A 27,114-nucleotide genomic window follows, 5' to 3' on the forward strand; every position below is an offset into this window, starting at 1 on the left:
CTGGGTAGATGTCTTCAGGGTCGAAGACCTTTAAGGAGGGAGGATTGTGGCGGTCAGAAGGGTTCAATCGCCGATGGCCAGATAGCTCAGTTGGTAGAGCATCTGACTGGATCGAGATTCAAGGGGCTCAGGTTCGAATCCTGGTCTGGTCCGTTGCATTTTTCTCCTCTCCTGTTACATGTTTAATCACTTTATATAAAGATTGGACTTTCCTGTAAATTACACCATTTAAATCAATCACCTTTAAAAGATATTAGAAATTTAAAACAACGGATTTATTTACCCACTCCCCATTTAAATAACAGACACAGTTTAAAGTCAATTTAACTAAGGAAACATGAAGTTATTCAAGTTCAAATTGGTGAAAATTTTAATTTGAACGTAAATAACATATATCATGTTTATCTACACTTAATCTCATAGTTTTATTTTTTAGCTCAGATACGCCATATATAGCATGATACAGCTTTAAGCATTAAAATGTATGAAAAGTTCAATAATTTTCCTATAGCAAGCGAGAGCTATTTACCTGTGTGACCCATGTAGTATGGAAGGGAATTACCGCCAAAAGTCTATTTATCTTGCTTTTATTCTTATTCTGCCTACTTCTTTATTCTTTGTTATTATTGTAACTATATGTCACTTTATTGTTTTCACATTCGTCTTTGTTACATTTCACTCTGAACTTTTTTCATTCTTCATTTTGTCCTTACTTCTATGTTGCTTTATTCTTGTAAATTCGTTCTTTTTTCTTTTAAATTGATACAGTTTCTTTAATAAATAATTATGATCATCTCTGTTACAAATGTAAATTCAGTCACGCAAACCATGAAGCGCATTCAACGAAGACGAATACAATTGTGTGAATTTAATGCGGCATTATAACGCTAGGTGGCAGGGTGTTCACTGCAAGTGTTGGTAAAATTAGTTATGCAAACCCGGGCTGGGGTTATCAGTGATTTTTCAATTTTCTACCTTAATACTTTATCAATCGAACCTAAATTTTCAAATGATGTACATGTATGTTATAGGTTCAGGCATGTACCCGGTGTCGTTCCCCCTGAAGGCTGGCTAGATGGTAAGACTTCCCCGGAAGACTAGCTATATAGTGAGACTTCTCCAGGGGAAGTCTTACTATATAGCCAGTCTTCGGGGGAAAGTCTCACTATATAGTCAATCTTCCCCCTTCATAGCGAAACTTCCCCCTTTAATTTAGTTTCCAAATATTTTTTTTTAATTGTAAAACAATGTTTTTATACTGACGTTTTCAGTGTTTGGATAAAAGTTCTCCGTCCTATATGAATGAATAAATAAATATATGAATAAATAATTAAAACATTTTAATAGTGATTTTTATAGTCAAAACATCTTAATCATGCAGGTAAAAATAGGTAAACTGCACGTGTCTATGGGTAATGACCTCTTTACTGTTAAACTAATTATGTCTTTTTTCTTTTGATATGAATCGTCTCGGAACAATACAATAATCTGCTGTGCACGATAAATTTTTATTGCGCACTTTTATACTGATTCATTTGAAACGATACATGTTTTATTTATATATATATATATATATATGTATATATATATATATATATATATATATATATATATATATATATATATAAAAGATCAATTCCTAAATATGCAATATATACATCGTCAATGTAAATAAAATCCAAACCAAACACGGAAGGGGAAGTCTCACTATGGTCGTTGGTCGTTTAGGGCGGAAGGCTCACTATATAGACATCCCCCCCACCCCGGAGGGGAAGACTCACTATGGGGGAAGTCTCACTATATAACACCGGTAGCGGGGGGGGGGGGGGGGGGGGGGGGGGGCTGGCCACCAAACATTTTTCTAGCCGTAACTTTTTACTACTGAAAATGTTCAATGAAAGTCTGGTTGTCCCCTCCTCCCACTTTTTGTTGAAGTCTAGTCAAATAAGGGCCATGTACGTACTGATGTATGAGTAAATTTTGGTACTGAAAGAAGATGGACCCCCCTCCCCACAAATAGAATTTTCGAGTTTCCTCTTTTTGTTTTCGTTTCTTTTGTTTTTGTTTTTTTGTTTGTCAAGATTTTTAGGTAAGTTATTTTTTTTCTCTGGCTGCCCCTTTCAAAAACAATGCTACGTCTCTAAGTTTTATCTGTATTCACTGTAAAAATTGCCAATATATATATTCATGTATTTATATTTTGAAAATCTCAATATTTTAGGTTATTTTTGGCGATTTTTGATTTCCAATTTGCTAAGATGGGTAGGCAATATCAAGCCGACATTTTACGTATTTTTTGCCAAACGAGACATTGACAAATTAATTTTTTGAGTTATTCTGATGTCAAACACTGTGTGCTTACTAGAGATATTTATTTCTTTATTGAAAAGTGCTATTTCTATACAAAAAATTAATACATATTTTTAAAAAAAAAAAAGAGGAAGTTTCTAGTATGCCCCGGTCTAGCCTGGTACCGGCCACGCCTACCCATGACGTTCCGCACTACTTTGCAGAGCATTATGGGTTCGCCGAAACCAGACTAGCCCCGGTGCCAGAATCACGCGACTGCGCATGAACAGTTATTATCCTGAAATAAGAAATGTCAGTTCAGTGGAAGAATATATAGGGGTCCAGAAAAACAACTCAATTTATAAGGGTATACTTGTAATTATCAAAATATTTAATTTTTTTTTATATCAATTAAACTGAAATTCAATCATCCAACAAATAACTAGAATAGAGTTATACATGTATTTTCCAGGTGACAGAAAATACACAATTATTTTGGAGTTTTCATAATTGGTCCGGTTTTAATGATCCAGATTTTCTTAAAACGTGTTTTTAAAAAAAATAACACATTTGAAAGAAGAAATGCTTATAACTAGTTAAAATATAATGTTTAACATCAGAATAATTTATAAATTTATTAGCTTTTTGTCAAAAAAAACCCCCAAACACTAAAACTGTCTGCTTGATACTGCCTTCCCATTTTACCAACTTGGAAATCAAATATCTTCGAGAAAATCTAAAAATATTGAGCATTTCGGGGCAATTTTACCGCGTATACAAATAAACCTATAACTAACATAAATTGAAAATTTGGGTTCGATTGATAAAATATTAAGGAAGAAAATTAAAAAATCTCGAATAACCTCGGCCCGGGTTTGCGTACCTAATTTTACCAACACTCGCAGCGAACACCCTGCCACCTAGCATTATAATGCTGCATTAAATTCACGCTATTTGTATTCGTCTTCCTTGAATGCGCTTCATGGTTTACGTGACTGAATTTACATTTGTAATAGAGATGATCATAGTTATTTATTATAGAAACTGTATCAATTTAAAAGAAAGAAGAACGAATTTACAAGAATAAAGCAACATAGAAGTAAGGACAGAATGAAGAATGAAAAAAGTTCAAAGTGAAATGTAATAAAGACGACTATGAAAACAATAAAGTGACATATAGTTACAATAATAACAAAGAATAAAGAAGTAGGCAGAATAAGAATAAAAGCAAGATAAATAGACTTTTGGCGGTAATTCCCTTCCATAATGTTGAACCTACCTGTGAATAAATTATTTTAAATAGTTATGTGAGTTGTACTCAGGTTAATGTTAAAGGGGGTTAAACACAGATTTGAAGTCAATATTTTCTAAAATTTTCCATATTATATATGAACTATATGTTACAAGAGCATTTCATATCAGAATGTAATAAAAGGGAGTTTAAGTACTTCTTTTATTTGGAAATTATTAAAACTAAGAATTTCGGGACGCGTTCGATTGACACATATCCTTGCAGTTTCTTGAACTTTATCCTTAATACTTAAGAAAAATAGAAATTTTGTTGTGCATTAATTAATGAAAAATATTTAAACTATAATCCAGAAAATTCAGGGTAAAAATGTGGGAAAGCAAAACCAACACCAGATTGTCAGTCCGTGCTCAGTGATGTCAGCAGAGTAAACAAATTGAACACACCCAATAAGATATAAGCAATATAATGAATATATATAACAGCTGAGCTCATGCCCTGTTCACGGACTTTATTGTGATTTAAAAAAGAATGTCGTCATTGATTTCTAAGAATATTCATGTAAGTTCAACTCATTAAATTGAATTTATTATTTGAATGAACTTTAAAGTTTAGAACTTTAAAATGTAAACAATGCAACTGTGTACAGGCCCCTCTAATCAATTTATCAAAGTTGCTCACTGTAAAAAGGCACATATTATATCCTTTGCCAAAGATATGTCAAGCAGGGCAGCATCTGTCTGTCTGTCTGTTCATCTGTATGTCACACTTTATATCTTGAAAATTGTTAGAGGTAGAGATTTGATATTTTGCTCACATATTCAGGGCTTTAAAAAAGATCAGAAACAGGTGGTACTTTTACAAAAACAGGAGGTACCTTGTGGAAGTAATTTTTCTTTAAATATGTTATTTAATTTTTTTTGATTGTCATTTTGGCCAGTAGAATCATGATTTCAGCAGGGTAAAAGTACTGGGTACCAGCAGATTCTGAAAGACCTGCATATTGCTTAGAACAATGGCTTTTGTAAAATACCAGGGTTACCTTAATAATAATCTCTTTGGGGAGGGGGTGTTACTTTGATGAAATATTCAAGGTTTCCTTGACATATGTAGTTGTTAATTTAGTTACTAATTATTTCACTGAGTTAATTTTGAATAAAAGTGATTTTTGTATACATACATTTACATTATATTGGGAGTGCTTTGACCTGCAAATTCAGGGACCAGTTCAATGTGAATGCATTACACACATATGAAACATGATGATAAGCATGTTACAGAAGTTGAATTATCAAAGAAAAGCTCCCACATGAGGATTAGGGCTGTGTATTGAGCAAAATATTTCGATACGATACGATATTTTAAAAAGCGATATGCGATATATTGGATGATTTATTAAGTCTTTCAAAAATGTCTTGTAAATGACATTTAATGCATAAATTTGATAAAAACTGGGTGAGTTTAACATAACATGTATTTTGTAATAGTTATTTAAAATGTGCTATCTCCTTAATGTTTATTTCATTATTGACCAGTTTTAATTCAAGATGGTTAAAAATAATCTTTGGTAACTGAAATTCCCAACTTTTTCACAGAATTATAAGGAAAATTGCCTGTCCGATACGTATTGGAAGTTATTTTTTCGATACGATACATTCCTGAATATCGAAACGTATTGAATATTCGATATATTGATACAGCCCTAATGAGGATATACAGTATTAACAAGCATTTTGAGAATATTGCATGAGCAATGCTAGTCCCCTACCGGCAAGTGTAATCTGGTTCTGTTCCCGTTAAGAATTGAAAATGCCATAATTCCGTCAAAAATTAATGAAGCGGGACAAAATGCAAACTTGATCTATAACTAATCAAGGTAAAGCCACATACCAAAAATCAGCTCAATATCTACAAGCGTTTACAAGAAAATTGCGGAAAACCCGTAAAAATTGAAAAGGTCGTAATTCCGTCAAAAATCAATGAAGCGAAACGAAATGCAAACTTGATCTGTAACTCATCAAGATACACTCACATACCAAAAATCAGCTCAATATCTGCAAGCGTTTAGGAAAAAAGTGCGGAAAACCAAGTGGGACAGACTGACAGGCAGACAGAGGGACAGACAGACAGACGGACGGACAGACTCTGAGGAAACCTATAGTCCCCTCCGGTTTCACCGGTAGGGGACTAATTAACATCTGACATTTAGAAAAGAAATTCATGTTTTGCTGATCATGCATTGTTTGTGACCAGAATCAATCATCTAAAATTTATGTAGTCTCCAAATGAAAATTGCAGTCACATTTACAGTCTCTGTTCATTAATGTTAAAAATTCATAATTAACTACATCAATTATCTGTATTGCAATTTGGTTTCCAGAGTTGAAAAAAATTCACTAACAGAAGACTCTAACTATGTTTCATGGAGTCATGACATTAGACATTGGATTTTGAAATTTTTTAAAAGGACAAATTACTGTGTTTTGACAAATGAATGAAAAAACTAAGCTTATGCGAGTTTTAATTATCTAAGTGTATTTTCATTTGTTTTAGATTTGACATCATTCAGTCAAAGCCTATAACAGATGCAAAATCATACTGGACATCCAATGTCAATGATGGGGCCAGGAGGACCAGGGAATGGACCTTCTATGTCAGGACCAACAATGTCAATGGCAGGAGGTGGACCCATGATGTCAGGTCCACCTATGTCTGGAAGTGGACCTGTAATATCAGGACCTGGTGGACCTTCTATGTCAATGATGTCAGGTCCAGGAAATGGACCACCAATGTCCATGATGACTGGGCCTGGAAATGGACCTATGCATATGGGTGGTCCTGGGAATGGACCCATGCACATGATGGGACAAGGAAATGGTCCAATGTCAATGGGTGGTCCTGGTAATGCACCAATGCAAATGTCAGGACCAATGCAGATGTCTGGCCCAAATGGACCAATGCAGATGTCAGGTCCAAATGGACCAATGCAGATGTCAGGTCCGAATGGACCAATGCAAATGTCTGGTCCAAATGGACCAATGCAAATGTCAGGTCCTGGTGGAAACATGCCAGACCCTAGATCTACTCATCCAATGTCAAGTCCCAGAGGTGGACCTATGCATATGGGACCAGGTGGCCCACATTCCATTGGAAAAATTTATCCACCAAATCAATCCATGGTATTCAATCCAGCAAATCCTAATGCTCCTCCAATTTATCCATGTGGAGTTTGCCATAAGGAGGTGCATGAGAATGACCAAGCAATTCTTTGTGAAAGTGGTTGTAATTTTTGGTTTCATCGAATGTGTGCAGGGTTGACTGAGCCTGCTTTTATCATGCTAACACAGGAAGTGTATGCTGAATGGGTTTGTGACAAGTGTTTGAATAATAAGAACATTCCTCTGATAAAGATGAAACCATAATACAAGGATGAAATGAAAAAAAGTTATCATATCGGTGAAAACATGCATGTCAGATAGGGCTGGGACGATACAGGTATCCTGCGATGTGATACATATCATGAAACAGAGGTTGTGATATAATATCGATATGTGTTACAAATTTTTTTTAAAACAATTAATGGTATTCGAGCTTTAAACTGAAAGTAATATAGTTTTCCTTTAAAATAACAGAAAAAAATCATGGTCTTTCATTTATTTCTATTTATTAGATGAAATATCTAAGTGCATGAAAACTATACTTTAGACTAAAGAGTTCAAGGTATGTCACTCCTGACACTGGTTATATCAAGGATTTTTTATAGTATGGTTTAGATATCTACTCATACAGCAGATCTCAAAATTGAAAAGAAATGGGGGGGGGGGGGTCAGTATGCATATTAATGAGCAAAAATACAATAAACTTGACCTTTTTGCACTTAAATTGCAACTCTTATATTGATCACTTTAAATTCAATCATATTTTATCAGATAAAATCATGACAATCAATAAATTCTTATTTTATGAAGGAAAAAAAATTTAGATGAATTATACCATGTATACACTGTATTATTATTATTATTTTTTTTTTTTAAAATTGCCAATCATTATGCATAAATTATTTTGTGACCTTTTTGCACTAATAAAATATTTAGATTTTGAGTATTAAAAATCGAAACACTTAGTATATTTTCTTATTTTTTAATTTATTTTTTATATTTTTAAATAAATAAATTTAATGCTGAGTGGTAAGAAGTACCGCTATCATGTAATTTTAAAAAATGAAGTTGGGGCCAGAGATCTATGTGAATTTGGAGATATGGGTCAAATTATGCAAGTTTCAGGCTAATTTAAAAACAAAGCTAAATTTTATATATACATTTATATCTGCAATTTTTAGCAAAGTATGTTGAAAAAATTAGTAAAATTTGTTCTAAAAATATAATTTGAAACCTGCATTGAATATTCCTAGCAAATAATAAGGTAAACATTTAATAAGGTAAATCAAATCTGTACATTTTGAGAATTTTTTTTTTTAATATCCCTCCACTACAAGAAATAGTCCCCCATAAATCTTATTTCATGCTGATTTTTAGAGTTTTTTTTGTAATTGAATTTTGTACAGATTGCATTGTTTAATGATAATTTTGTTGTTAGAGCTTCTGACAAACTTTTCTCAAAAGCTGTCAAGTGACATACCCTAACAACTTTGTTTACTGTGTATATTTAATTACAATTATTAAATCATTTCCAAAATGTTAAATATCAAACATTTTCATGTTGATATGTGTTCTAAAGCCATGTATCTCCATACATTAAATAATGTATTAGATATCGTCCTAGCCCTATAAGGTCAAACTCACAAATCACATTATATAGTTGCATGTATTTTGGGGAATTCTTTGTCAGAGTTGTTAAAATTTAGTGTGGTCATGTTGGTTTATAATTAAATTTTATGTTCTGTATTCCTGAATTATAAGGTATATTGAAGTTAGTTTAAAAGAATGAAATGTCAGATTGTACAACTCTAGTTGCGATAGAAATAAAGTACCCTTGTTAACAGACTGACATTTAGAAATTGGAGATCTATTATAGGTGAAGAACTGTTACTGTGAGAGTTATTATTCATAAAATCTGAAGCTATATTTCTTATTTTTAATTATTTTAAAAAAAAAATCTGAATTATTTTTATTCTCAAATAAAGTATCACTATTATATTGAAGCATTTTGGTAATGGATTATGTATGGGTAATAGACTAGGGATACATGTAGATATACTGACTCCAGCTGTGACAGTCCTATTTTGATAGAGCATATACTTCTCATTTTTGAAGAACACACAAATGTAGTACTTTAAGACTTTGAAAAAAAAGTGTAATTCTCCATTTTTTTTTTCCATCTACTTTGATTTAGGTAACCCGTTGAATCTCCTTTGTGCTATGGATTGGGGGGGGGGGGGTAATTACCCCAATGAAAGAGGAGGATGAAGTGAAGAGTTGAATTGTTTTCCACCTAAATGTAACAATATGTAACTGAGATAAGGCAGGCATACATTTTGTATTTTGATGAAGTGCCTGTGACCTTTGTTATAGTTCTCTATATCTCTGTCCTACATGTCACTGAAAAATATCAAGAAAGACATTTCATAAATGTCAGTGTTTAATTTGAATTTTGAAGGAATAGTACCATTGCAAGAACTTACATGTTCTTTTATTATTAAATTTACATTTTAAAATATTGTTATAAGTTAGACTTTTTAACATAAGGTTTTTATGAACATATTTAATTTTGTCTTACATTTTTTTTTATTCAACCTTGCATAATACAATAACATGTAGAATTATATTTGGGTCATACATTTATAATTTGTATTTTTTGATGACAAGTACTTTAAGAATTTGACATATTGTATTCATATTTTCTTCATTCACTAAAAAAATTATAAAAAGATGAAATTTACAAATTTGGTTGTCTATTTTTTATATTTATTCATGCATCAAACGCAGCAAAATTCATATAAATCATCTGCAAAAATTGTGTATTACTGTAAAATATATTTTTCATGTTTTATGAGACATGTGTTTGTAATAAACATTTTTTTTTTGTGATAATATTAATGATATTTGAAAATTATTATGTCTACATTTACAAAAAGAGGACTGTTTACTCCTCATCTCTGATCACCATTTAATCTTTTTTAATTTCATTTTATGAATTCAAATAAGTATTGCATTTAGTTTTGTTAGAGAATTATTGATTTTTTGTATTATTTGATGTGAACAGGTTATTTTTTATATTCCCATACTAGTAATTTCATTTCCTAAATTTAGAAAAAATGCATTGACAGTTACGGATGTCATTTAATAATTGAATGGTTGTGCCAAAGCCATATTTCACTTAATTTTAAAAATAATGATATTAAAGAGATATTAAAATAACTACTCTGTCTTTAAAATTCAGCCATTTTTATTAGATCACCTGAGCTGAAAGCTCAAGTGAATTTTTCTGATCACCTGTTGTCCGTCTTCCGTCCATCTAGCTGTGTAGCTGTCCATCTGTCTGTAAACATTTTCACATTTTCAACTTCTTTTCAAGAACCACTAAACCAAGGAGATGGGCGAACATAGCGTGCAGAAAGCCTATAGCTTCAGATATATAAAAACCATGTTCATTTGTGAATTCAGTATTTAGAGAAAAGTTCTCATTTTTGAAATATATGAAATTATGATAAACAAAACTATTCTGAGGAAAATTTTCTCGGCAAAATTTATTCTTTTATTTAAAAAATAATGTGGTATTCATGGGGTTTGAACCCTAGCAATAAAAATCCTGAGTATCATTTTCTTTCGAGACTAGCACGTTAATTCACCAGATTACACAAGTCCTGTTGAATAGGGGCATTTAAATCATGTTTGTGATATGACCCTTGACTTCATGGACATCAAGTATTTCTCGAAAAGATGCGAATGATATGTCATAAAAGTATATTTTTAAGGTATATTGGGTCTTTGCTCCATATTTTAGGAAATCAAAAAATGTATATTTTTATGCAAGCTTGGAGGATTAACTTTCAAAAATATGGAGCGAAGACCCACTCATATCGAAAAATAATTTTATAGTATGAGAAAATGACTCTTTTTGCCCTCTTTAGTGTGTGTACAATTTTTCATAAGCAAATAATTTCAATCTTTGCGAGATTTTTGCAAATTTTAGAGATTTTACATAAAGTATATTTCAATGTTAGATGAAATATCAAGGAAAATTTTGATATAATTGAGATTTAATTTTTCAGGCTCATGTTTGTCACACTATAGGTTTTTCGCTCATCATGTTCACCCATCTTCTTTAACCAAACTTGGTACAAAGCATCCTTGTGTGAAGGGGAGTTTAAATTATTAAAATAAAGGGCCATGCCCCCTTCCAACGGGAGATAATCAAGAATAGACCAAAATGGGGTGGGGTCATTAAAAAATCTCAAGAACCATTGGGCCAGAAAAGCTGAAACTTATGTGGAAGCTTCCTGGGGTCATGGCCGTAGGAACCGGGGGGTGGGGGGGGGGAGGTGGGTGGGGGGGGGAGGTGGGTGGGTGGGTGCCCCCCCCCCAATAATTTTGCCAATATGTAGAATACTATAGAAAACTTAGCTATTATATGCTTGTGCCCCCTGATTAAAAACGGCTGATGACCTTTTTTTTTTTTTTTTTGCTTGTCAAGGAATTTTGGTAGTTGATAGTGCCCCACCCCCCAACTGAAAATGTTTGACTGTGCCCCCCCCCCCCCAACTGAAATTGCTTCCTACGGGCCTGGGGGTAGTGTAGATTCTAAATTGTTCAAATCATGATCCCCAGGGGTAGGGTGGGGCCACAATAGGGAATCAAAGTTTTACATTGAAATATATAGGCCAAATCTTTAAAAATCTTCTTCTCAAAAACCATTGGGCCAGAAAAGCTGAAACTTATGTGGAAGCATCCTGGGGTAGTGTAGATTCTAAATTGTTCAAATCATGGCCCCCGAGGGTATGTTGGGGCCACAATAAGTATTACAAAAGGGGGGGGGTCTGGTGAAGAACAGCAGCGCCAAAGTAACTCAGGTGGGCGTTCTGGTCCATGGGCCTCTTGTTGAGATTTTTTTTATTATTGGGATATGTTGATAATTCTTGTAGTCTCGGTATATTGGAAGTGAAAGGGGTAAACACTGTTATCTCGGTCATTTTACAAAACCATGCCCAATTAAAGATTTTTTTTATGTCGATTACAAATTAACCGTTGTAATATCTTAACTGTAATTTTGAAAATAGATTTCAACTCTTAGACTTAACATACACACATGGTTTTGTAAATATATAGCGATATATATACACAGTTAAAAAGTTTTTATATGAACACAATATACATCTGTAATGTTTTAAAACGTATTCCACTGCAGATCTTAATGTTTCATTCATTTTTTCCAAGATGAATTTTTCAGCCGTATAAGCGTTCTGAATAGATTGCAGGGAATGTTAAAGGCAAGTTTTTTTCTATATAAAAAGAAAACAAACCACTACTCGCGAAGAACAAATGAATGGATCTTCTTTCATAATAATTATAGCATGTCGCTGAAAATCAGTTAACTTCCGAAACGATTTTGTTTTAAAGTGCACTTACATAATGCAGATTTCTGAAAGAACTGAAAGTGACCATGGAACCTAATATAATCGATTCTAGCTGCGAGTAGAGTACTTGCATCTTCGCCATAACAAAATGAATTAGACAAAAATTGTCTCTCTTAAAGGACTTATCGCATGATCTTTCAAAAATCGTAGTTTTATGAAAAATATTATCTATAACCTTATTTATTAAAATACTGAATACAATAAATTAAACGTTGTTGAAAGCATTTTTTAAGAGATATTGAGAGTTGAAGTTCAAATACGGCAATATTCATATTTCAGTCGGATTTCGGCGAAATATTGCTCTGACGTCATAGGCGACAATTCGGTGATAGAGAGATCTATGAGAATATGCACATTAATAACGGAGTTTTCAATGACAAATGCAGCTAAATTACGAAATATGTTGAAAAAATTAATTACATATATGCTTTTCAATTACTATAGAAACATTACTTACTTCTAAGGTATAAGGCTTTTAGGATATTTTCGTTTTTTATTCAAAACATTTAGAACCTGACTGTAGCTCTAATTACGGCAATGTTTCGTGATCGGGAAATTATTTTTCAAGATCGCCATCTTTTAAAAAACATATGAAGACGTGCAAAAATTAATATTATATACAAAACGAAGAATAACAAAGTTATATAATGTTTAATTTGTGAATCAAATAAGTTAATACATGTGATAAGATGACAAATCAAATTGCATTGTTATGGCGAGTTTCTTCGTCTTCGCTGCGTCTCCCTCGCTATCGTCGCTGCTATTTTTACAATGTTAACAGATTTTTCAGATTTTTTCTTGCCGACAGTTCTAACATATAAGGTTGAATATTCAATTTTATATCGATAAAATAAGTGATTTGGTCGTCCACAACGCAGAAAATTCAGGTGTATCGCGTATTTTTAGTAAGATTAATGAAGAGCTGATCAGGCATTGTCGCCTTTGACGTCACAGGGTCACGTGATCGCTATCTAATTAACTTAGATTTTTAATCCAGGGGTTTTCATTTGAGTCAATAATTGGTTAATTACCGCGATTTATCCACAGAATTTATAAATTGTGGTCATAAGGAACGTAATGCGCTTTTAATTTCAGATAATTTAGAAACGTGCGATAAGTCCTTTAAATATTTAACTTACAGTGTACGTAACGGTAATTCAGGAATGTTTTTGCATTAAAGGTATATTTTTTAAATTATTGTTATTTTGGGAGCGAAATACTTCATTCTCTTGATTAGCATCTTAAAACAAAGAACGAGGGCGCTTTTGATTGGTATTCGGCAAGAATCTGGGCGCACTTGAAAAGTGAAAATTTCATTGATCTGTCACATGAAATTTTAGCATTCTTTTGATTTATCGGGTTCCTGTGAAATAGGAAAGGGACATATTTTCCCGATATTGTATTTTGATTTGCTAAAAAAGAACTTGAAAATTGGCTAGACGAGTCATTTGGTACAAAATGTTGCATTTTTAAACACGTTTTTCTAAAAATTTGCTATCTCTGGGTCGATCATTTCTCCATGATTTTGAAACGTTATTAGTGTGGATTTTAATTCAACGAAACAAAACATTTGTAAGAAATGGAGAGACCCAGAGACAATAAAAAATGAACTTTTTCCAAAAAAAATTCCAATGTGTAAATGCGGTACTTCATTGTCGCTTAAATGTGTAGCGGCGATAGCTCAGTAGTATGCGCTACCCGTCCAGTGCAATGAAAAGAAATTTTTGCTTCGATCCTCGCATGGAGCGTTATTATTATTATTATTATTATTTGGTGCAAACAATCAATTCTTTTGTCAGGTTAGTTTTATGTACAGATTTATTTTCAAATAGATAAATTCTGCTTCTGTTGCACCGAAAGCGAAAACAATTCTTCCAACCTACTGATATACTTTAATATTTACATGTACTTGTAATTGCCCAATAGGTGTTTATTAGTCCCCTACCGGTGAAACCGGAGGGGACTATAGGTTTCCTCTGAGTCTGTCCGTCCGTCCGTCTGTCTGTCTAGCTGTCCCTCTGTCTGTCTGTCTGTCTGTCAGTCTATCACACTTGGTTTTCCGAACTTTTTTCTAAACGCTTGCAGATATTGAGCTGATTTTTGGTATGTGAGTATATCTTGATGAGTTACAGATCAAGATTGCATTTCGTTCCGCTTCAATGATTTTTGGCGGAATTACGACCTTTTCAATTTTTCAGGGTTTCCCGCAATTTTTTTCTAAACGCTTGCGGATATTAAGCTGATTTTTGGTATGTGACTTTACCTTGATGAGATATAGATCAAGTTTGCATTTCATTAATTCCGCTTCATTGATATTTGACGGAATTACATTTTCAATTTTTAGCGGGAACCAAATTACACTTGCCGGTAGGGAACTAGTATTGCTAATGCAATCCTTTCAGAATGCTTGTTATTTATGTGAAGTGTTACTAAGTTTTACATGTAGTAATTATTAAGATAAGCGGACTGATATAATATATTTGACAAAGTATCTCAAACTAAATGTAACATTTTCCCATGTGCGTGAATTTGTAAACTTAAGTATGTCCAGCTGTGGTCAGCCGACCAAATCGTAGACATTAAAACTATAAATGTTTCGTACGCCTTATTCCTTGCAGATCACACGCCAAACACGCCCATCTTCTTTAATTTTATCTATTTCCGAGAATTTCAACTTTTGTTACTGGAAATTAACTTCCATAACGATTAACTTTCCCCGAAATTTAACTTGATGTCGGATTCATGCGAGACTTCAAAATCATACTTTAGCGTTCAATACTGAAGGGCCCGTTCAAGCGTCTTCCGTAACATAACGTTAAAAACAATGGTATATTGAAATTGTTGTAAAAAGTTAACGTACCACATTTGTGGACGATTATTTTTTTTTAAGAGAACTGATATGTCCCTTAGTGAATAATGTTGTTCAACTGGCTATTTGAAACTTTTTTTATGTTATACTACATGTAGTATACCCTGAACTGGTCCTTTTATCGTAGAATGACTGATCTACCAATTCTCACCAAATAAGAGGAAATAATGAAACCAAGTTTGATGGTGACTAATTTGCTCTTCACTGGTAATTTAGCCCCTGCTGAATATTTACTGAATGTTAACAATATACATGTACCTACCTATGGTTCTTAACCAATCCTTTCCTTTCTGCGAATACTGAGTATATCTTGTGTTTTTGAAGGATGTTTATGCCAAGAAACATTCTCTGAAATCTTTGGTATAAGTGGAGTTGTCTTGGACCTTTTAAATATTTTTGTTTATTATTGCATTTGCAGTAATTGGGTTTAATATGGCATTTTGATGTGTGTGTTTTTTATCCCTAAGATAACTACCAATGTATTCATTTCAAGCCTCCTTTTGGATTGTTCGTAGAGGAAGCCAAAAAAAAAAAAAAAAAAAAAAAAATTAAAGGAAAGAAAGAAAAAAAATCAACACCAAAATTTCTTGCACTAGAAAACATAAAACCTGGATCATCCACTTGATGTGGACATCTTCAAAACACAGTCCCATGGATACAAAGATTGAATGTTTGTTGTTTTACGTCCCTTGCAAAATTTTTTATTCATAAGGTAGCCTTATAAGTGAAATTTATTGTATACAGATACCTACCAACTGGTTTATTTAAAAGCAAGAAATAAGAAAGTAACTGAATGTGCGTGTGGTTTGGAGAATAACCAGAAAAAGAAATTCATTTTATAATTAAATGTATTGAGCTTGACCAAAATGGGAGGTTTTATTATATGCCGGAAACAAGCCCGTAGCAACGGTTTCAAAAGTGGGGGGGGGGGGTCCAACCTCCCAAAAAGATCTGACAAGAAAAAAAACCTAATTAACTGTTAACTAGTGCTCGACCTTACAGCAACAAAAACAAGAAGTGGGGGGGGGGGCATCTAAAGGATAATTTACTATTAATGGCAAAACACAGGTGCTGGTGGACATGACCCTGCTTTCAAAAAATTATTAAAGGGGGTGATTTGAAAATGTTTTCCTCTCCTCTTGGAAAAAAGCAAACTATTTGCATGGGTATAATGTACAAATAGCCTTCAACCAAATTTGTGAAATCCATGACTCTTGGTAGAGGTGTCTGGCAGCATGCAGAGAAGGATTAAGTTCAAGTTGGTTTAACATTGCAAATATATTACACATTTAAAAATCTTTTTTCCTGGAAATCTAATTACAATGTTTAAATTATTTTTTGAGAAATTAGCCCTATAATTAATTGTGAAATTCATGTCCCGAGGCTAAGATTTCAGCAGCCCCCGGGGTGGTCTTAGTTAGTCATGTATTGAAAATAAAAGGTGTAATAACGCCTTTTGGAAAGGCGTAATAACGCCTTTTGAAGAGGCGTAGAGGCGTAATAACGCCTTCTTGAAAGGCGTAATAACGCCTTTTAGAAAGGCATAATAACGCCCTTTTTTGCGTTATAACGCCTTTTTTCGCGTTATTACGCCTTTTGGAAAGGCGTTATAACGCCTTTTAGATTTTTTTCTCTCCATAGATTGATCCTAATAGGCTTTTGTAGTACGACAGGGCCATTGAGCAGTTAGAGGTCTTTTTCGTGCCAGCACCTACTGCGACACGGGACCTCGGTCTATACGATCTCATCCGAAGGACCGGTCTCCACGTCTCCCACAGTGGGATTCGAACCCAACTCTAGAGCGAACGCTCTTACCACTACGCCACGCGAGCGACTGTCTACGTTTAAATGTTGTGTTTGATACGCTCACTTTTATTGCTTCACAAAAACCTTTGTTAGGACTTGCGAGATACTTGATCATTTTGTGCAAGATTGCCCCTTGTATTCCGGGAATATTAAATCCCTCTAGATCTTTTCATTAATATTGATGTATAGAAGCATCCGATATCTACTTTCAGTTTTAGCTTCGATGTTGATAAGAAGGATCTTCAAAAAGTTGAGAAAAATGTCAACCACAAGGATTCTGGTACACTTACAGAATATAAATCGAAATGATAGAGAACCCATACCTGCTAAATTTACTCAAGTAAGTTTATAATGGATTTTTTTTAATTGCTAAATGCTTTCGACAAACACATATCACAACTAGTTAGCATTGTAAGATTGAATTTGTGTCTCGGGACAGGCCATAGTCACTTGTTTGAGTTGAATTTTTTGAAATATCACCAGTCCTCATGCAATAGTCATATTTTAATTTTTGAATTTACCGGGTGGCAGTAAATACAAAATTTACATGACAAGTTGACAACTACCCGGTAGTAAACAGGTCCAGTCCAAAGACTATTTCTACCTACGTAGCTATTAATAGCTACCTAGGTATTTCAACATACCCAAAGTAGCTATTTTTACCTACTTTTTGCATTACTTGCATTTTGTGTCCAAACGGCTGAATGGCGCAACATGGTGAGTACCAAATTTCTTGATACAGTCACACTGATGATGAATACAAAATTTTGGCCAAAAAATGATTACGTCATAAATTAACAGTTTTGCATAGTAATTAATCCAAAATTGTTAATTTACGATGTAATCATGTTTTGGCCAAAATTTTGTTGTGTTGATCATCAGTGTGACTGTATCAAGAAATTTGGTACTCACCATGTTGCACCGTTCGGCCGTTTGGACACAAAATGCAAGTAATGCAAAAAGTAGGTAAAAATAGCAACTTTGGGTATGTTTAAATACCTAGGTAGCTATTAATAGCTACGTAGGTAGAAATAGTCTTTGGACTGGACCTGGTAAATACAAAATTTACAACATGACAACTATGCCACCCAGTAAATTCAAAATTTACATGACACAATGCATGTTGACTGTTGCTATGTTCTATCACGCTGGAGGACGTAGTTTCTTCATTCAGAGGGTAATGGTGTTTTTTAACAAATGTTTCTCCACAAATCATGTTCAACCATTCACTTGAAAATGTAATATATTATTTTAATCAATTTTTGCCTAGGATATCCCATTCAAGCAAAATATAAAAATTATCCATTTCCAAACGGAAACCGTAGTCCTCTTCTACAGCATTTTTTTTGTTTGTTTATAGAGTGTGATTGATCATTTTGGTACAACAGGAGAAAATGATACTGAAGTTAATGCTTTTCTTCAAGATAACAAACTCATTATTTCCAATGATTGGAAGAAGGGCAAACCTGTTAAGCTGAAGGTATTTAATTTAGACACTTACGTTTTTGGAATTACATGTGCTTGAAATTTGAAAAGAGTAGGACTGTATACAGTTTTACATTTTTAGAATATCCTCAATAAATGTTTGTGTAAAAATATTGTTAAAATAAGAGAGTTATGGCTTAACTTCCAGATAATACCAATAGTAAAACTTAAGCCATGAATTCTTATTTTTGGATGTCGTTGGTTCTATAACACAACTGGCCGTGCCGACAGATTGAATACTGCGCGTTAGCACGGTATGATAATTTGTCAGCATGGCCAGGTGTGTTATAGGACCGACGCCCGACGGCATCCAAAAATAAGAATTCAATGCTTATATTTACATTCTCTAATTTTCTCTTTTCATCAAATTGTTTATTTCGTTGATCTTTAATATGAATTTAGCGCCTTTCAAAACTTGTGTGCTTATTAGACGTAAGAGCAATTTATGACGTTGTAAAGTTAAATAACACAAATGAACATACATGTAGCGAATAAAAAAAAATGACAAATTAATTTTAAACGCACAGTTGTTGTATTTTACGTTAATTTAACAGGATAGTTGTTTTTGTTATTAAATTGGTCAAAGCAATATACATTTTAGTGTTCATAGAGTATTGAAAATGCATTTAGTTCCTTCTGTGTATTCTACCGCACAGGACAAGATAGAGATTTGAACGTCGTTGATTTCTAATGGATTTCATTAAGAAAATTACACTGAACATGCTGAATGTAAATTTATATTTATGTTTGGAAACAGAGAAAAAAATTATGTGACAGAAACTCCTATTCGAAAGTATAATAAAATACAGTAATATTGCACTGAAGCAGAAAAGAGGAGTTTGATAATATTTTGTGAATATAAAAATGTAATGAATCGGATTCAATTAATCTTGTCTTATTTTATTGAGGGAGAAAACCCAATCCCTAAAAAAGACCAATTCTCATTCTAGGGTTGTCCAGTTAAATCGTACACAAGTTGTCTTGAGTGAAAAATAATCAACGCTACAGTCTTAAATTTTCCATGCTGAGTAGCACATTATTCCAAAATATACATAGCAAATCTCACATAGCAAATAAGCAAAATATGGCATTTTATTTCATAACTGATATTGCCTTCCATTATCTGTCCTGGTTTATTCCAGGATTGTTTCTTACTGGTGTATATTAATTAACAGTCCAGGAAACAAAACTTCATGTATTTTATATAACTATTTAATCTCTAATTCACAATCTGAAATTGGTAAGAATCCATGGATTGATTGTGTGTATCGTATTTTCGATTCTTGCGGACTATCTAATATTTGGAATGGACAGTTTTGTAATAGTCTTAATCAAGATTGGGTTACCACTCTTGTAAAGCAACAGTTACCGGATCAATTTATACAAAAATGGCATGCTGACATTAATAGTTTATCCAAGGGTGTTGTGTATAAACTTTATAAAATAAATTTTGAATGTGAAAAGTATTTAAGTGTTTGCCATTAAAGTTTAGAAAAATACTTGTAAAATTTCGTACTTCTAATCACCGTCTACCAGTTGAGCTGAGAAGATGGGCAGGTATACCATTAAATGAAAGAATATGTACACTTTGCAAAACCAAACACGTTGCTGATGAATTCCATTTTATACTTGAATGCACTGCATTGTCAAACATAAGGAAAAAGTATATTGATGAATACTACTTTACTAGACCAAATACACTTAAATTTTCTCAATTGATGACAAAACAAGATGCTAAGACACTGAAAAAAAACTCTGTACTTTTATATTAAGAATATAATATGATTTAGTCTGTCCTCCATGATTTTTTCCTCATTTATACCATTATTATATCATATGTATTTTTTTCTTCTTTTTTGTCCTCTTTCACTTTCATTTTCTGAATATGTATATCATATACTTGTACCTCTGACCTGAATTTATATGCTGTAATTAATTTTTCTTTTTTCTTTTTTTACCATATATTTACATGGTTTTTTGAGTGAGTAAATGAACTTGAACTTGAGGGACCTGGATGTCTTTTGCAACGTCATGGTTCATTTGTTTTGATAATTGCTAAAAATAAGTTGAATCAGCCTGCACCGAATCAGAGGATTTTAATTACTTAACCATGCAAGGGATTATCTCTCACACATACTGGGCCTTGCATTAGTATGTTACCATATTCACCTTAACAAGCAATCTCATAGTTTTTTGACGGTCTGCATAATTATAAATGCCGTCTTTCATTACTGCCAGTAGCCGTTTATTCATATATGTTTTGGTCTATCATATAATTCTACTTCAAAAGGTCCGCTTAAAAAAATCCCTGCCAATTTTGTATCAAAGATCAAGTGATATTCTTATATTTTTCGTCTTTTGTAATCGTTGAAAAGTTTGGAGAGACATTGGTCCTAAATCTAAACAGAGTTGAACTGCTCCACGTAATCGTCATCAGATGTCGCCATTTTTCGTCTGTTGTGCTCACAGGCACTTGGGGTATGGACCCCCCCCCCCCTTTTCCATTTTTTTTTTTCTTTTTAAATCTGGGGTCGAGTCACCTTTTTCCTATTTTTGTATTCTAATATTCACTGTATGTTATCAATAATGTAACTCTTTTGTCTCTATAAGCTGTTTTTAAATATATCGTTTTCGACTGATACATAAAAAGAGAGAAGGCTTGCAACTCTTTTCCCGTCGTCTGCCTCACCTCGCTTAAACTTCGCCTGATTATTTATCGAAAGAATAAGAAAACATGGAATATGCATACATCAATAAATTCGTTATACATTCTTCTTCCTTTTCATATTTCCATTTAATTTTTATGTGCCCCCGATTTGTAAATATTTCGATTAAATCACCCGCATCTAGGGTAAATTTTGTTGATGTGCACCAGCTGGGACGGAAGTGCCCGGTATTTTCGGGTATCATCATTACGTGTAATGTCATTCGGAACATTAAATGCGAGAAGGAATAAATCCCGAATTTTCTCTTCATATAACACGTAACGGTAAGTTCTTTGAATAACAAGACAACTGTAACTAGCAAATTCTAATGGATGAAGATTAACTTTTTACAACGACCTAGACAACCAAATTTCACAATATTGTTTATGCAAAGCCTGGAATTTTTTTAATGCAGAACATTTATAAAGTTAGAGTTACCGTTATTGCACTTCCGTCCCAGCTGGTGCACATCAACAAAATTTACCCTAGATGCGGGTGATTTAATCGAAATATTTACAAATCGGGGGCACATAAAAATTAAATGGAAATATGAAAAGGAAGAAGAATGTATAACGAATTTATTGATGTATGCATATTCCATGTTTTCTTATTCTTTCGATAAATAATCAGGCGAAGTTTAAGCGAGGTGAGGCAGACGACGGGAAAAGAGTTGCAAGCCTTCTCTCTTTTTATGTATCAGTCGAAAACGATATATTTAAAAACAGCTTATAGAGACAAAAGAGTTACATTATTGATAACATACAGTGAATATTAGAATACAAAAATAGGAAAAAGGTGACTCGACCCCAGATTTAAAAAGAAAAAAAAAATGGAAAGGGGGGGGGGTCCATACCCCAAGTGCCTGTGGTTGTGCTTACCATTATTTCATTTCAATAGTTTTGGAAACTTCAAAAATTAGGCAAATACGTGGAACTTTTCAAAATGACGATATAGTACATTAAAATTAAAAACTCCCACTGCAATCTGATTTATTTTATGCTATTCATTTTGAAAAAAAGAAGAAAAAACAAAACAAACAAACAAACTCTCGTATTCTCCGATGAAAAGCTGAGTATTTGTCGTGCGCCATTAGGACCGTACCATGTGCTCATTCAAGTTCAATAAAATCCTTATTCTTGTCTATATTTTGTAAAGAAAAATAAGTTGTACGTAAATATGATATTCAAAGACTTTAAAGTGTTAAGGTCAGTGCGCGAACTATTTTTCATTTAAACGCATTGTCCACGATTTTACCGGATAACCCTTGTATATCAGCTTTCATCAATGCGGGTGATTACTTTATAAGCATTTATAATGTAAGCCACCCTTTGTCTTTTTTTCAAAGTTCTTTCTATTTATTTTTTTAGCGCCCTTCCTTTTGTCCTATTACAAATCTGACATCAGATACTAGTGACAATTTGCCAGATGACACAGTAAAGCGCGGAATAGATTCAGGAGTAGCTCTTGTTCTAGAATCTGCAGATGAAAAAGTTCTGCTTACCAGACGAGCAAAAACTCTCCGTACCTTTCCTGGAGTTTGGGTACCTCCTGGTAAGAACATCAATTTACTGAAAAGTAGGAGCGACTGATTTTAATACTCACGTTTCAATTTTTCACGGTTCTCACCGAAAAGGCAAGGTCATTAAAATCCTTTTTGAAAGCTCAGTGGCCCTGAGTGCCGAGTTTAGATCTAAATTTGAAGCCCTTCACCGATGTATGCTGAAGTTTCTATATGAGTGAAAAATTCTCGGATGGGACGTATAACAACATATAATTAATCAATCGACGTATCAAACCATCTTTATCTCTTCATTCTCCCCAATTCTTTACCTATGTATATATACTGAAATTCAATGCCAAAATGTGAAAAAACAATATCCTCCAAAAATAAAAATAAATTCATCGAATTTTACCATGAACATAATTAATTTGAATCAAAATATATAGAGGCTATGATTAAAAAAAATCCCACTTTCCCCAGATTTTAGGTATCAAGTGTTCTTAAATAGAAACAGTAACTGGATGAATGATACATCACTCAAAGCATGCATCCTCACTGGAATTATACATAAGACTCAACAAAAGTAAAAATGTTGAGTAAAGATGTCTAAAATTAATGTAGAAAAATTTATTTGCTATCACTTAAAATTTAGAACTTCATGGGGCTAAAGTCAAAATTTCAAAACCTTGTTGCACATTTTTGGGACAGGACCAATCATATAAAAAAAAATTGACAACCTTTAAAAATGAAGGACGAGATGAGAGAAAAGTGTGATGGAAAGAAGGATGAAAGTGCATACAGAGGGAAACGAATAATATAACTTTCTTGAGCATGTGTAGGTATAATGTTAAACAATTAATGTAGATGGTAAAGAAAGATAACACTGTCATTATGATGACATAAATGTGATTGAAATTTTAATTTACTGGTTGGAGTTAAATAAAAAAAATATATGTTCTTGTTGTTTAATTCGATATTTGCCTTTACTAGCAATTTAATTTTAAAAAACAAAAATGAAATAAAGTATTTCTTTTTTAATTATTGTTCTTTGCAGGTGGACATATGGAGGGAAATGAGACGGTAATGTTGGATCTATGGAATTTTATATTTTTTCTCTCTTATCTAGGTTACTTGTGAATTTCAGTCACTTTTACTTATTGAATGACTTATTGATACAAATACTTTTCTTATTTTGCAGTTTACCCAGGCAGGGTTTCGAGAATGTTATGAAGAAACTGGAATAAATCTATCCCCGCAGAATTTTGTATCCGAGGATGTAAAAGTATTAGCTTTATGGGAGGTATGTCACATTCTTTTAGAAATTCAAGAAATGGTAAATACGTATTTATTTGCACAATATTCATTAGAAATTGAAAGTAGCAAAAAACTATTTTAGACTGAGGAGTAATAATACTTTTTTGCTCAGTCAGTGTATCCACCAAAGTTGACACTAGGACCACCGAAACGTCATCATATTGTTGTCTACTTGTATGGAAAATTAAAACCTGGCTTAGACTCTCACACAGTGAACAAACAACTGCGACTGGATCCGTCCGAGACGGACGCATGTGCCTGGTTTGACAAAGAATTAGTAACTGATATTACACATGCTGATGAAGAAAAAGCATTAAATTCAGGAAATAAACAGGAAAATCAGCAAAGGAATCATGGATTCATAAGGTACATAGGCATTACAAGAGAGTTTGATATTATTTTTGTGGATGTTAATTAAGTCTTTATTGAGTCCATTGTTAATTTGTTCTTATTACAGAGGACATGTTTTTGATAACAAACAAATAGAAACGGACATTCCTTTAGCACCACTGTTCAGGGTGTCTGGAACAGACACGGACCACGAGAGAGTCAGCACCGGTACAAAGTTTGCTTTAGAGGAGTGGATCAAACAGATATCTACGTAAAATTTATCTCTTAGAATAAAAAATCTTTTACTTAAATGTTGATATTTTTGTGAATAGTCAATGCATATTTGATAAATTATATAAATATTTATCCGAATGGGGTATTATACATATTTTATCATTTCAAAGTTCATCAAAATAGAAGGTATGATGTACCTGTACCGCATAAACATTTTGGGATTGTTTTGATGTAAGAAAAGTAATGCATATGAATGTACTGATAGCTAAGGGTAAATAAAATATACTAGCTGATCAGTTCACAGACTGGTTTTATACAAAATTAATTATTCAAAGACGGATGAACAGCCGAAAAATATGATTGAATTAAATACAATAAATAAAAATATGAAGATAAAAAGAAGAAATACATAACCAAACAAGAAATAAAATTTTTCTTTCAAGGTGAATAATATTTTTTTAATAAAAAATTGAGTGTATTGTTTCTTAATGTTCAGCCCTTCTCCTTTAAAGTTACCACGAACTGAAAGTTCCATTGCTTTGGATATGCTGTTAAAAGCCTTTGATATGTTTCCATCTAATTCATAAACTCTTGTTTTTGCAATATAGAAAAACATTTTCCACCGAACTTCCATTTTATCCCAATAATTTTCTTGTATTTCTTTAAGAATTTCATTGGCCTTCTCTTTGTTTTCATTGGTCACAATAATTCCTGGTATCTGATTCCCGAAAACTCCAATTCCAAGATTTACAAGAGCAATTTTTGTCAGGACCATTCTTTTAAAGTCTTCAGCCATATTTTCATCTTCTCTTCCAAAATGATCAATCGCTTCACTGGCTGTTTTCAGTAGAAATGTTCTCTCCGATTCTGTTGGTCCTTTCTCATATCTACTAGATACCATATTAAATAAAATGTAAAGCACAATTCCAGTTTCTCGACATGCTGGTATTAATTCAAATCGGCTAAGGGCCTCTTCAACCTCTTTTATACTTTCATCTAGTGACACTCCCGCCAAAAGTTTTGCAGACCCGTGTCTGGCTAAGTACATCATATATGATATATATGGTTGAGAAGTCATAGCCGTGATGTTTTTGACTTTATTGAAAAGAACTTCATCTTTGATGAGGTTGCGATCACAAACGACACGGCGATGTTCAAGCTGGGCATCCAAAGTCATGAAATACATATCTGCTAAACATGGATTTTCCTTTTTCATACACTTATTCGATAGCGCAGACTCCCACTTATCTTCCCAAAATCTTATTATTGAATTAAATTTGTCTATTTCTCCTTTGTGTGACAAAAGCTTTAGTTTATGTCGCAAAGGGACAGTTTTCACTTTCCTATATTCTGTAAAAATATCTAATTTTCTTTGCCTATGAACTCCATACCCAGAACTATATTTTTCGACAAATCTGGAATGATACTTTTCCACTAGAAAGCTGTGATCTTTCACTAAAATTTCCAAAAATGATTTTATTTTACATGGGCTGTTTTCAATGAGTTCAATCAAAATATTTTCACAGCTTTGTGCGCGAACAGGGCTCCATATCTCTTCCAACCGTTTTGGTGAGATTATTCTGCGCTGGAAGAGCTCTCCTCTTATAATCCTTGGGTCTATGGTGTCCCGGAACTCAACGAAACAGTCTAGTAACACGTCGGAATACTTATCTTCCATGATGGCAACAAAGCATATATACGGTACTCCTGTGTTTATTTTGTGTCTTCGTTTTTTCTTGCCTTTGGTAGAATTATTGGAAATATTCTTCTCTGTAATACAATAATGTGTCCATACTGATAAATTTGAAAATAAAACACACACACAGAGAGTGAAAATGATGATATAAAGATATACATCCCATATTACAATACTAGTGATATTTGATTTATGTATAAGTGCTTTAGGAAAGAGAATTTGATTGTCCAAATTTCTTACGACAGCCTCTAATAAACTTAAGAAACTAAGAACGAAAAAATGTCTCAGATATTTTTAATGCCTTACTTGATTTTTATTATGTCCATAAAAAATACATTTTCTCTGTTAATGTCCATTGACACATGCATATATATATATATATATATACCTCTCTGAATCATTAACATCTCCTACATGTACAGTTAGTTATAGCAATCTGAGTATGGCGTAATATGAATGGGTTTTTCCTGTGTTATGAATTTCCTCTTTTTTCTGATCAATAACAGTTTTGTTTTCAATCGATGAAACTGAATGATTTTTTTCAAGCTATTGCAGCAATTCGCAAATAAATTAATAGTTTGCAATTGCTAACACAATCGAACGAAGCAAAATAATTTTCACATTAAAATCCACGGTCTATGATTATTGAGTTATGGAATGCCAGTTACCAATGTACGCAAAAGCCAGTCAACCATTGGATACCCATTCTTTGGTATTGTACATCAAGTTACACTGTATGCATTTAAATGCCCACAAAGAACTCCCAACATTATAAAGTATATCGATGTTGCTTCTCAATGTATAAATATAGATACTTGAGTAATGTCTTTTACAATAATCATCAACCAAAATGACAGTTTTTATTAATGCAAATTAGATGATTAACAGAATGTCCAAATCATACATGTTTGGCCATCAATATTCGAATCGTTACTCGGTCTTCAGCAAGCAAATCGGATCACGTTGGCGGATCCAACAGTTTATGTAGGTTCTTTCAGACCCGATGGGGAAAAGAGCTGGGGTATTGGAGAGAGTATATCATC

The 27,114-nt window shown here is 33.1% G+C and overlaps 2 protein-coding genes across 2 annotated transcripts; one reads left to right on the forward strand and one right to left on the reverse strand.

Annotated features, from left to right (window-relative positions):
• The first annotated feature begins 6,096 nt into the window (after window positions 1–6,096).
• On the forward strand, window positions 6,097–24,680 carry LOC133182200 (uncharacterized). Its single transcript, XM_061316953.1, has 7 exons — window positions 6,097–6,903; window positions 18,167–18,286; window positions 22,364–22,547; window positions 23,552–23,577; window positions 23,696–23,797; window positions 23,924–24,177; window positions 24,269–24,680. Exons 1-7 carry the CDS (start codon window positions 6,124–6,126, stop codon window positions 24,414–24,416), a joined length of 1,614 nt encoding a protein of 537 aa, XP_061172937.1. The 5' UTR covers window positions 6,097–6,123; the 3' UTR covers window positions 24,417–24,680.
• Window positions 24,681–24,853: 173 nt separating this feature from the next.
• On the reverse strand, window positions 24,854–26,526 carry LOC133182638 (uncharacterized; the record flags this gene model as incomplete). Its single annotated transcript, XM_061317485.1, has 2 exons — window positions 26,460–26,526; window positions 24,854–26,145 (listed from the first exon to the last, which is right to left on the reverse strand). Coding segments are annotated over exons 1-2 (1,311 nt in total), but the record flags the coding sequence as incomplete, so codon positions are not given.
• Between the last annotated feature and the right edge of the window lie 588 nt (window positions 26,527–27,114).

This window comes from Saccostrea echinata, unplaced genomic scaffold (genome assembly GCF_033153115.1).
Source record: "Saccostrea echinata isolate AGI-Se365-2 ecotype Australia unplaced genomic scaffold, CSIRO_AGI_Sech_v1 ptg000009l, whole genome shotgun sequence".
NCBI classification, from domain to species: domain Eukaryota; kingdom Metazoa; phylum Mollusca; class Bivalvia; order Ostreida; family Ostreidae; genus Saccostrea; species Saccostrea echinata.

Excerpts from the sequence above, each read along its gene's own strand:
- LOC133182200 (XM_061316953.1), top strand. The coding sequence starts at position 6,124 with ATGCAAAATCATACTGGACATCCAATGTCAATGATGGGGCCAGGAGGA. Across the intron at positions 22,548-23,551 it reads TGGAGTTTGGGTACCTCCTG|GTGGACATATGGAGGGAAAT; the intron begins GTAAGAACATCA and ends TGTTCTTTGCAG. Across the intron at positions 23,798-23,923 it reads AAGTATTAGCTTTATGGGAG|TCAGTGTATCCACCAAAGTT; the intron begins GTATGTCACATT and ends TTTTTTGCTCAG.